At 38.3% G+C, this 12,595-nt stretch overlaps 1 protein-coding gene across 1 annotated transcript; it reads left to right on the top strand.

Moving 5' to 3' along the window:
• Positions 1–6,208: 6,208 nt before the first annotated feature.
• Positions 6,209–10,429, top strand: LOC116177966 (the record flags this gene model as incomplete). Its single annotated transcript, XM_031497166.1, is given in 9 exon segments — positions 6,209–7,127; positions 7,388–7,667; positions 7,718–7,996; positions 8,047–8,191; positions 8,243–8,380; positions 8,426–8,643; positions 9,259–9,718; positions 9,767–9,914; positions 9,962–10,429. Coding segments are annotated over 8 exon segments (1,938 nt in total). The 3' UTR covers positions 10,275–10,429.
• Positions 10,430–12,595: the final 2,166 nt, after the last annotated feature.

Below are 12,595 nucleotides of genomic sequence, written 5' to 3'. Positions count from 1 at the left end.
GAGAGAGATAACATTTTTCTAAGTTGGGCTATATAAGTTTATACTGAAGTGGATTTACTAAAGTCTAGTTTGGTAATATATCATTAAAGGTGACAGGATTCAGACAGGATTACAATGATAGTAAAGGGCACCATGATTTACAACGATTGGTGGCTACAGGTTAAAAAAGGTAATTTCTTGCAAAAATTGAAACGCCGTAATTTTCCATCTTAAAAAAATGAGCTCCACCATTTATATTCTGAGTAAAAACAGGAACAATTTGACTCGTTGCCATGAACCTTCTTAAATGATACCTCACTTTTAGTTTAGATGAATGAACAAAAACAAACAAAAGAACAACAAACAGAAACCTCGGTGGGGGGGGGCACGACAAAAAAGTGCACCAACGCACCGCCGCGCTCTACTTGAAACAAATTAATGATGAAGGTGGGGGCATTGAAGGTGTGCTTCCTTCGCAAAAAATGCGGTCAATCAATATTTTGGTAAACATTCTGTTATAAACGTCCGTCGAGTTAATCTCAATTAGTGTGTGAATTGAGTAATTGAAATCGGAATTAACGCTTCATTGAATAAAAGGCGTGGAAATCGTGGAGACCATTTGACGCTCCGATATTTCCCTGCCTTTACGTCGGCACCGAAAGGAAACCCAACAGATTACCTAATTCAGATCAAGCTGAGGAGTAAATTCGCAACGTGGACACTGCCGATCAAACATATAATGTCCATTCTCCACTACACACGCGAAATCAGATAAGCTGCAACTACGATTACAAGTCTTAACTAGATTACAGTCACCAGAAAATAAAAGTGTTTATCGCCATGGCAACAACGTTAACGTAAACGATTTGACAATCCACGCTTAAGGATTTGCGAAAATGTGATATCGCAACATAATCGGTCGGTCCAAAAACGTCCTGGAGAGGAAACGCTCATCACGTGCAACAAGCGAGTTGCCGATAAACGGAGTTCTCGAAGACCTAAATTGCGGCCTCGTACAGTATCTTAATAGCTTAACCACAAATCAATTGACGATACTTGGAGTAGTGAGTGTAAAATAATAATACTAGTATTTTGCTTATTAAGCAGTTGCCAGTCATTCATGATACGGCAGGAAAATGAAGAATTTTTGAGTAAATGGAAAAACAGTAAGGATGCGACCAAAACTAATTACTTTACATTATTAACAATCAACATTAATGTACTTATAAATCGATCCAACTTTATTCATGTCAGGTACTCGATAAACAATAAAACTGCAAAAGAACAAGCCCGGTAAAGAGCAAATTCACTCTGGCTAAAAAAATCCACACCTGCAAAATGAACTTAACCAGTAAATGCCTTAAGAATCAGCACATTATTTTGTGTAAGAATCAATAAAAATAACCCTTTCGTAATAGCCATCATAAAAGAAGAACAACGAACGTTTGAATATTGGGAGAAATCCAAAAGAGAAAAATACCTGTTGTTGAATACATTTTCAAGCATTTTTCTACATGCTATGTCAAGTGAGTTAATGTTTCTCAGGCTGGTACCAGCAACATACAGCAATTTCTGTGAAAAATAAACATGACCACGTCCCTCGTGACGATCCAAGAACATTTCAAACAGCGCAATTTTATGTTTTGGCAGAATCAGTTTCTATTATCAGTTTTTGAACAGAATTTGCCGAAGATTACCACATCTTTGTCGACCACTTCCTACGTCCCGTTCACTCGTAATGCGCGTTTGAAGTTGAAAAACATCAAGTAAAATCTGTCGGGGCAATCGGCATTTCCCTTGGTCACCGACTTCCCGATCGTTCACCCGCATTCCATTTTGGGGCAAGAATTTCGCTGAAAAAACCTCCAGACAGTACCCATTTTTGAGGCACAACAAAACTGAAAGAAGAAATAATAAACCCACGCTTGGGGAAGGCGCCCAGGTTTCGCCGAACCCCGTCAAATGTTTGATTAGATAGGTTACGTAGGTTAAACAAACAAAAACCCTTATCTTTTTTACGGCCCTCATTTCTGCCAGCCGGCCAAAAGTGAGATCAAAAAACATATTTTCAAGTATTTCCCTCCCGCGAGACTTCGTACGCTCGTGGATATAAAATAACGGAAAACCCAGCGTACAAAGTTACACATCGGTACCCGAAATAAGCAGAGTGCGACATCAACGAAGAAAAGTTTTTAAAAAACCCTAATAATCGATCGAAGTCAAATTGTTGAATCTAAACCATCCAGGGACACACGACATAGAAAAGTTCAATCCAATGATCCGTACGGAAGATTTTTTGAAAATATACAAAGTTCAAAAAGTCCCCAAACAAATGGTTTAGCTTTCATCCTTCTAGATTTAATACCGTGGCCCAGGAGAACGTAATAGGTACGGGAAAACAGAAATTATGACTTTTCATCACGAAGGAAAATCCACGCGGCCTTTATATTTTTGAAGTTAGTGTCAAAACGAACTTATTGGCGCTTGCCTGATCTAGAAAGATTGGAGTAATACGTTAAGCGCGATTTAGAACGTCTACGATAAAGTCGAATCGTTACGATTTTATCGTTGCGTGTTGAACAGCAGAAATTGAAGGGATTTTATATTGGAATTGGAATTAGATGGAATGGTTGAAATGCCGCCTAGCTTCAATTTCTGCGAAATCGTAGGCGGATTAAATTGGAACTGTAAACAATAAAGCGATTTATCGCTACGATTTTGTGAACTAATGTTCGCCGACGTGAAGCCATTTTTTGTATCCATTTGGCACTGGACTGTCTAAACGCACACAGTTTTACAATTTGCGAGTGGCGAATCATGTTTGGCCACCCAACAAAAAAAATATTTAGCGGACACATGGCTAGTCAGAAATCATAAATCGAGAATTAAGAACTATTGTAAGCAAGCAATGTAAAGCAAATAAAGCGAGGAAATTTATATAGGGAAAACAGAAAAAAAAAAACCAAAGAAAACAAAGTTTTTTAAAAAAAAAAAAAGTAAAAAAAAAAAAATAAAAACTGTTATTAAAAACGTATCGAAACAAATGAGAAATTGGAAAAAGAAATCGTTACATGTAACAGTAACGCACTCTTTTCGAATTTAATTGAACGATAAATTGGACAAATCAAGAAAAATCGTTACGAAATTACGCCCAAAGATCGCTAGACGTCTAAACCCGCGCTTTAAAATTAAACGCTAATTTCTTAAGGCCCAATGATCCTTGGAAAAAAACATTGCCGTTCCCTAATATATTTTGCCAAAATAATATTCAGCGAACAAATTTTTGGTCAAAAAATGCCTTTGAACTTTCCACTTTTTAAATGAAATCTGCCAATATGGTCGACAAATGGTAATCGTGGCGCGATGTTGAAAAAAAGCGGGTGCACCTAAGAGTCTGATAATCAGGAAACAGGAACATAGTAATGAATGGTTGGCAAACAAACTGTGCACATTTTTAAATATTGAAAGATGTGAGTAACACGTGGCTACTACTTCTGGTACCGGCAACAATAAAATGTACAGGCGGGCTTATCCACAGAATTCAATTAGAGTGTACAGAGACCTAATTGGCTCGTGGCGCAGAAGGTGGGGCAGTTATAACAATATGAGTTTACTCGGGGGTCGTGATTTTTCGCGCCGGGTAATTGTCGTGTATACATACCTGCCCCCGAACTTGGAGAAAATCCCGTTTTTCCCCGTCCGTTAACGTCTTCCAAAAACTTACGTCAAATGTCAAATCTTTTTCACTATGAAAAAAACCTGTTTTCCCAGTTCCCGTTCTCCGTGGGAATTTTTCGGAGTTTGTCTAACTCAGAACTTCGACGGCAATAACGTCCCACCCAAATCCAACCATTCCCCAAAAAGTACCGAATCGATGAACGTTTAGAACACTAACGCATAAGAAACGAAGACAGACAAGATGGCCGAAGCCTGTTGAGGGCCCAGAACAAGTAAGGATATAATTAAAATAAATAATAGAATAAATAAACAGACCCACGAACCATTGTAAATCTCCTATCACCGATGACCCGATACAGCGTGTTGTTTCAAAAAGTCGGATATTTTCGGGCTTTATGGGTACTCAATGAGTACTACTCATTGAAAAAGAAAGAGAGAGAGAGAGAGAGAGAGAGAGAAGAGAAGAGAGAGAGAGCGCAATTTATTAAAATCAAGTATTCCATATATTTAAAGTACTTATTTTGGATCATAATGGATCTAATAAAAATTTCGAAATCCAGAAAGTACAACAAATCTGGAATTATTTTTCAACGATAAAATATATATATTGGCCAGAAAACAAAAGGGGCTTTCTTGAGGGGCATTCTTTTAATTTTTATTCATTAATGTCGCTCCAGTAACTAAAAAAGCGTAATTTGCATTTTTTTAACTGTCCAGTGTCCAGAAAAGAAGAGCTTTTAGCCTTAAAAATCTCGAAAGCGAAAATGCATTTTTTCATTATAATTTTTCTGGACACTTCTCGGGCAGGTACATTCAATGGAGAAAATTTAACTCGAAATATTATCTATTCTATACATCAATCGCCGTCAAAATCGATAGAAAAATAAAGTCTTTGGAAACACGCGATAATATAAACAAATATGGTGACGTTACAACCAATGATATGCCGCTTTCGTTCGCACTTTAAAATAGTGTATTTCCTTGCATTTATTAATTAAAATTTTAATTAAATTAGAGTACTACACATTTTTTAGCCTTGCTAAACACCCCTCTCTTCTGTACGCTAGTGCAAGCTTCTTTTAAATATAAATTTAGTGCAACTATCTTATTCTAATTGCTAGCAATAATCGAGGGGTTGATCACGAGGGAAATTCTTGTCTCTCATATAGGAAATTTCGAAGAAATAGCTGGGAAATATATAGGAAATGGACAAGAAAGTCTGAGAAAATTTTAAGGAAATAAAAGGTTTCTATAAGGAGCAAAGACTTTCCGTGCATACTGCATTTTTATTGGTTGAATTTTGTTGATTGCTTCTCAAAATATTTCGAAATATTTCGAAATCAAATCTTTTTGGTCCACTCATTTCTCACACGTTAATAACATAACTTTTAGTCCACGCTATATATTTTGTGTCAAAAAAATTAGTTCCCAATTTGAAATCGGACAACAATAATCAAAACAGTTGAATTTTTCAGTGGGCGAAATTCCGGGGGTTGAAAGGGATATTTTGCAATTGGTGGCAAAACTGTCAATTTTAGGCGAAAATGTTCGAAGTAAAAGTTGTAGGGAATAAATAAATGAACAACTTTTTTTTCACATAACCTCAAATATTCCTAGAAAAAGCGGAAAAAGGGTTTCGTTTTCCATTTTTATTTTTGCAAAAAAAAGCCGCAGGGATCTGAAAATTTGGTGGAACAGTTTTTTATGAGAAAAGTTAAGCCGTTCACGATTTTCGAAAAAAAAAATCTCTTGCAGGTTGAAAAATCTATTCTTTTTCATCGTAGTTGCGCGGGGTAGCTTTTAATTTTTAATAATAAAAAATAAAACAAGTTGTAAATCCGCATATGCATGATTAAAGCGCATTTTTGGTAATGCAGATCAGTATTTTATTAGCGAAGTTTAAAATTATCGATCTCACGAGTAATTTTGGCTGCGTTAAATAATTAATTTTATTTAATTTCAATTGAGGGTACGTCTTCATTTTGTAAAACAAATCACAAAGTAAATAATAAGTTTTTATACTGGTAGCGCTATCTAACGGTAAAAGTATAGCACCTCCGAAACCCATATCGAAATTATTTTCTTCAATTATCGATCTCACAAGTAATCTAACTCAAAATAGACTAGTGCCTGCACACCTACGCAGAAAGCTTTTATAGAAAATTTGATTTCTCTAGCTATTGTGTGGAGATCTCACGCGGACAGCCGGCCTGCCAGCCAAAACGAATATAATAGCGTATTTTTTTTCAAAAATGCGCTAAAAATATCATTCCAAAACAAAAATTTCGTTACACGTTTTTTTGACTTCTCGATCCCAACGCATGCGCAATGTTTAATTGTCTGATATTTGAATTCGGAGTGGAGAATGCAATTTGTTTCCAATGGAAAAATTTGGAATTAAGTCGCTTTGCCAACCCTGACCCAAACTTGGATAAAAATTAAACAAAATTCCACGCAACGTTTTTGGCGTCTCCGTGATCCAATTTTTTACATACTCACCAGTTACACCCTGTAACAGCCCAAATGATCGCGAAAAATAGTTACATGGACTGACAAAAACAATTGCTGTATAAAGATTTTGGATAAATTTTGCGGTTCGATTCAGAAATTTTGACCTGGTGCACGAGCTTGAATTACCATTATGCGATTACGCGCATTTTGATGTATCGCAACCGCTTGCTACGCCAAAGAAAGGGTCACGAGCTTGAAATTTGCATTAAGTACGTAGTTTGTCCTATCCAATTGTACATTATTTGTCGAAAAAGTGAAACAATGCAGGGTCCAATATACTACCTGTACAATTCCACAGTAATTTTTTAATCTTATTTATAACAATTGCAGTTATTCTTGCGAAAGATAGGAATTCTCCTTTACGGCTTGACCGAGATCTTTTTTTCTCAGCTACGTAAAGCGCCAATTATTCCAGACTAGTTACGAAATGTTGCATATGAAGCAATTGTTTGTACGCGTTTTTTTATTCTTTAATGCGAACGTCATTACGCCGCTTTATAACGCAGAAAGTAGAATCACGCGCGACCTTTGAGACAAGGACGACGCGACGCCTTCCGTTTTCAAAACGCGCGAGATTTATCGGCAGGCCCTCGTACTATAAAATTCCAGGTAATTAATTAACGGTGAATGCGGGCGAAAACCTGAATAACGTCACAGCACAAAGGCATGTCGCCGTCTTTGTCGTCTGCCGTGCTTTCCCACTATCCCCTACTTTTTTTAATTAATTAAACACAGCGTGTGCGCAAGTGCATACCAATTTCGTATGCCTCGGTTCCTGTCTTCATTGTCGCTGCTTGTCAGTTCGTTTCGTTTGTTTTCACTGTGTAATTAAAAAGAAGTATTGTAGGACGTAAGTTGTGTAAAAATTAAGTGCGCGGGATTGGTATACGGGAAATTAGAAATAACATTCTTTCAACGTTCCCCTAAAATTCTAATTAGGATATCGCTAATTTGGCGTCGTAAGTGACTATTTTTTACACATTCAACAAAGTTTAAAATATCCTTATCGGCCAATGTTTGTTTTTGCAATCTTCAAGCGCGTATTTATAAAACGTATTACGTATGAAGGACGTCATTATTTTCCTCAATTGCAATAAAATTGAAAGTGGAGTAACAAATATTGCGTGCGGAGAAAGCGACGTCCAAATACGCCACCCTGTATAATTGATTTTTTCCCACAAGGTGTTGTGAATAGAAACCTTGATCTTTTTCTCTACAGAAATGCCATGTAATTTCTGCTCCCATAACTGAGGCAATTACCAATGCATACGACGGTTCTCTTCCTCCTTGCGCTCGCGTGTGGGGCACAGGGTTTCCTTCGCACCCCCAAAATCAGCAGAATTGATGGGTTACGGCTCGAGTTCTTACAATCCGAAGAGATGCTGTGGGACATGGTCTTCGACGACTCCGATGACAATCTCGTCAAGCCCTCGACAGGTGAAAACCCCGAAGTCGGGCTGATACGCAAATTTCAACAATTCGGTGATGTATTACAAAAGGTGCGATCGGCGCGCACATCAATTGAGTATACTAAACGCGCCATTTCAAGGAGTTCCCCCACGATCTAACGTACGGATTAGAGACAATCGAAAATGTCTACGTTTGGGCCAAAACTTACGCGGAACTGCGTGGCGTCTACGCGCTGTACGAGAGCTTCCGCCGCTTTCAAATTTTACAAACTACTCCAGGTAGAGTTCCCTCGCCCAAGCAGGCCTGGCTTGACTTGGCGCACACTCTCTTGCAAACGGGCAAATCGTCCGTAATGCAAGCGCAAACGTCGATTACCGACTTTATAACCAGCGAGCGCTTGTACGATGAGGCTCTTAAGGTAGATCGCATGCATGATTCCTTGAACCGTCAAGTATTGAACTGTTGCAGGAGACCCAAGGTGACATGCTGTGCAGCACGAATCAGTCGGCCCAGCAGATGTTGTACAATCTTTACAACACCATCGAGCTGACTGAGTTGAAGGGGTACATGATGATGCAATTCTCTTACATGCTGCTCAAATTATACAATCAAGGTAACAGAAACGGCACCTAGCTATTATTGCTTATTTGTAATTGATCAACAGGCAACTACACCAAGGAAGCTCAGCTGATGAGAGATCGATACGAGGAACGTACCGTGCAATCGGTCCAGGCCGTCAAAAAGGCGATGGAGAGGAGCTCTAGGGAATTCTGGAAGTGTGATCCGCCCAAACATATTCCAGGTAGGTCGGCACCGTCACTAAATCGGTTGGTAAAGTCAATTGTAGGCGACACGTACATTGAGGTCACGCAACTCTTGCAAGGGTACGTGCAGAACGAGGTCGACCTAAACCCGAAGGGCACATGCAGCGAAACCTGCGCTGAGTACACGTATACAAAGAGCCACAGCTGTTACAAGAACTTGTACTGTAGACAGCAACGGAGATGCAATGGAAAAATCATCAACTGCAGATACATCGATTCGGACATGTGGGTGTGTCCAGCGGTCAGTGGCTCTTGTATTTGATTAATTTCATTAATAACAATTCTATTTCGGTGTTACAATGAGAATTTTGTGCAACTGTTTTCGGCAAAAACAGTGTTTCAATGAGTTCCATTGTAACATTGTTTTTGGTAACTTTTCATCTCTAAGTTGGCAGTTCGCCAAGACGTCAATGATAAGATGTGAAATCAAATTACGTAAAATTTATGTGTTTTCCTTGATTTTTGGTACACGAAGAACTTAATACATTACAAATCGGCAGTTTACACATCCACCATAAATAAATTTATCTACGAATAAAAAATTACACATTCGCGGAATTTAAAGTTTCCAAATGTCAGTCTTGTGTTTATCTGCGCTGCCAACTTAAAATTTGTCAACGTAGTTGGTGTTGCCAACTAAAGACATATTAATTCTAAAGTTTCCTGTAGTTTTTCATAATTACTTTTTAATTAAACTAAAGCCCCGAAATAGAAAAAATAGTATGAAAAATACGTGTTACAATGCTCCTATCTTGTGGACACTCGTGCCTCCGCTTCGCTACGCCACTCGTGCCACAAAATAGTCGTATTACAATAGGTCGCATTGTAACACTTGTATTTCAATATACTATTGTAGGATAGCGTCACCAATCGAAGATACGAGTACATCGAGTACGAAAACGGCAGAGTACTTGGTCGAAAACAAGGTTGCCAAAAGGGCACGGTCAAGGTCGATAGTTGGTGGAGGTGGTTGTTCTGGCATTGCTCCTACTGCTTTTGCCTATGTGACGAACAGGGAGTCTACTCAGATCGCTATTTCAACATGAGATCCGCCGTCGCCGACATTGCAAACAACCGGGTAGTGACCGGTCTACGTTTCACCAAGAAAAACCGCATCATTCACTTACAAATTCAAGAAGGCAAGCTTTTACCTCACGGGGGCATCGATTCAAGTACGATCCGCTGGGTGCCGGTCGAAGATTACAAAATTACAGATCGCTACATTTACAACGGGCAGGATTATCACACACTCACCTGGGAACAACGCAGCATCGACCTCGATGATTTAATAGCGGATGATCAGCATGTGATGACAGGTAAAAAAACTAAGTGTTTTTCAAATATTAATTTTCTCGTACCCTCAGGTGTCCGCTTCAAGAAGATTGGGACGCACTTAAACTTCGAAATTTACATAACCCCCTTCGATTTTGAGAAAGGACAGTTGTTGGAACCGGCCTATCGCAGCATATGGAAGGACAACTCTAACACTGATGCATCGACGCACAACCCAAGGTATACTATCATCCGCTTGATTTCATAACCGACACCCATGTTAATAGGACACAGGTCTACCTGTCAGACCCGGACATTCCGACCCGTATACCGAGAGCATCGAGGCTCGACTCCAAAACCGATCAGTACATCGACTTCACTCACACCGACATGAACCGCGACGCCGCTCAGACGACTGTGCCATTCCTCGACGCGCAGCCCGTCGTTCCGAAAATGGCCGTGCCTCTGGCGGGCGCCGGCCTCTACCACAAGGGATCGAAAAATTCGGGCGGTTTTATCGCGCCCAAAATCGTAACGTACGATTACAGCCAGCACCTACATCCCATCTTTCCAAAGGACGAATTGGAAATAAATAAATAAATAATTTATTATATATTTGATATGTATTTATTATGTAACGAACAATTTAAGTCGCTAACTTAAGGGTTACAAAAGCTAACCGCCTAGTCTGTAAATTTAGAATCATTTCTGTGATTTTTTTTAGTACTCAATAAAATTATAGATAAATTTAAAAACTTTACAAAGCGCATCCCCAGAAGAAGACTAAGGTAACAATATAACAATCTAGCAAGTGGAAATGACTCATTAACTGGCAGCATGGACCAACCAGTGTCACGAACTAAGATCACTTGAGACCGGAACAGCAGGACAAGGTAACATGAACTGTGCTAAAAAAGGAAGAAGAGAAAGGAAAACGCATCCTCCAACATTTCAACAAAAGTTTGACGCACATCTCATCAATATCTTTTACTTTGCAGCACCCCTTTCCAATACCACGTTTTGAAGGTATATGAAGACTGAGTGGAAACCGCCGAATTTTGGATTTTCTCAATATTGCGCAAGAAAAATTCATTGGGGAAGTTCCACCGCCATCTTATCAATTCAAGGACGCCACACGATCGATGTTTCTACATTACCGGCTTAAAAAATTATACCACCATTACCTGTGACTTACTTACATGGGAATTCTACACTTTCGAAATATAGTTCCTAACCCAAGTATTAACAAAACCCCTTTGCCAGAGGGAAGGGAGGGGAGGGCATTTTCTACTAATCATATTCTAATGACATTGGGCATCATAAGAGTCTGTACTGTAAAGTCAGGGTGATACGGACTATAGTGTATGTTTTTAACGTTGATTACAATGGTAACACTAGAAAAACAATTAAGAAAAATGCAATATAATGGAATGTTCCATTAGAAAAAGTGCACTTTTGTCGATATTTTGAGTATTTATTTTATTTTTGACCTGTATTTTGGAGTGGACGGGGTTTCAGCCAAGGCCACATAGCGGAACAAACTTGATGGCGTTTTTCATTTGTTTTGCGCTGCAGACATTATCCTCACCACAACCAACTTAAAATAAAATAACCTTAAATAACGCCATATATTATGTGACGGATCAAATAAAAGCTCCTGAAAAGTGCTGTTCATCTTTACAAACAAATTGACATTAGGGGCTACCATTTTAATGATATTAGCAGAATTGCGTTTGCCAATACCTTAGTGTCTTTACACTATGCTAATACTTTTAATTCGTAATCAAATTAGCAATCCGAGAAAATCACTAAAAATCCTACGTTAAAAAGGAATTATGTAACTTCCCTGTTTCATTTCTTTTCCTAACACTCAGATAAACATTAATTACCTTTGTAACTCCTAACTATCACAAGGAAGTGTTATACACTTGTTATTTATGTACTTAAGACATTTATATTTATTGCGCGTTGGTACAATCTACAAACGATAAATCATTAACATCTACGTCTGCATAGTCCAGTCACTTAAGACAAAAAATAGGGTCAACGTCGGAATTGATAATAATATCCTATAAACTTGAATAAACCTTTATTTTTGGCATTCTGAAGGTTGTCTCAAAAGTCTTACAAAATCTCATGTCTGCGTCTTAAGATATTGAAGGTCAAAGGTCTCAAAAACCGGTTTTCTGCGAAAAATCTCCTTTCCTATGTAGTCCATTGTCCATGTTACATTTTTTTGGGCTTAGCGTGCGTTTGTCAGAGGACGCAATTTTATTTTTTAGATGTCAAGGAGGGGTTAGTCTAAAGTTAAATCCAAGTTTGTGGGGTTGCAGCCCAATGATCTGAAGAAAGGAAAAAAGTTATAAGGACCAATTGAAAATTGTTTACAAAATGTTCATCAATTTTCGTTTATAACTTTGTTATTTTTCGTTCTACGACTAAAAGTTACTGAACCAAAGTTGAAAATTTTATTTTTATTAAAAAATTTCTGAATCAATTTTTTGTGAGACCAATAGTTTGTCAGATAAACCATAAAAACCATGTGCACCTCTTTTTTCAAGATGGCGGCCGCGGGACAAGGGCTACAACCCCACAAACTCGGATTTAACTTTAGACTAACCCCCCCTTGATATCTAAAAAATTGTGTCCTCTGACAAACGCAACCCCAAATGTAACTTTTCAATGGACTAATGGTTTTAATGTCATTGGATTTACTACAAAAATTATAAAGAATAGAATTCTTTACAACTTTTGACCCAAACATTTTTTATATACTTAACCGGTTTTGAGAAAGAAGGCGGAGAGCGTACCGCGATTACCGCATAATGGTAAATGATATGCCATATAAAAAAGTTCAGAAATGGGGTTGGGTACTGCAAAATTAAATCCTGGAACAGATAACGACAATATAACCACCAGCT

The sequence above is a fragment of the Photinus pyralis genome, unplaced genomic scaffold (assembly GCF_008802855.1).
Source record: "Photinus pyralis isolate 1611_PpyrPB1 unplaced genomic scaffold, Ppyr1.3 Ppyr1.4_LG8, whole genome shotgun sequence".
NCBI lineage: Eukaryota > Metazoa > Arthropoda > Insecta > Coleoptera > Lampyridae > Photinus > Photinus pyralis.
Note: the sequence above shows the minus strand (reverse complement) of the source record. Positions and strands in the feature narration are given on the sequence as shown.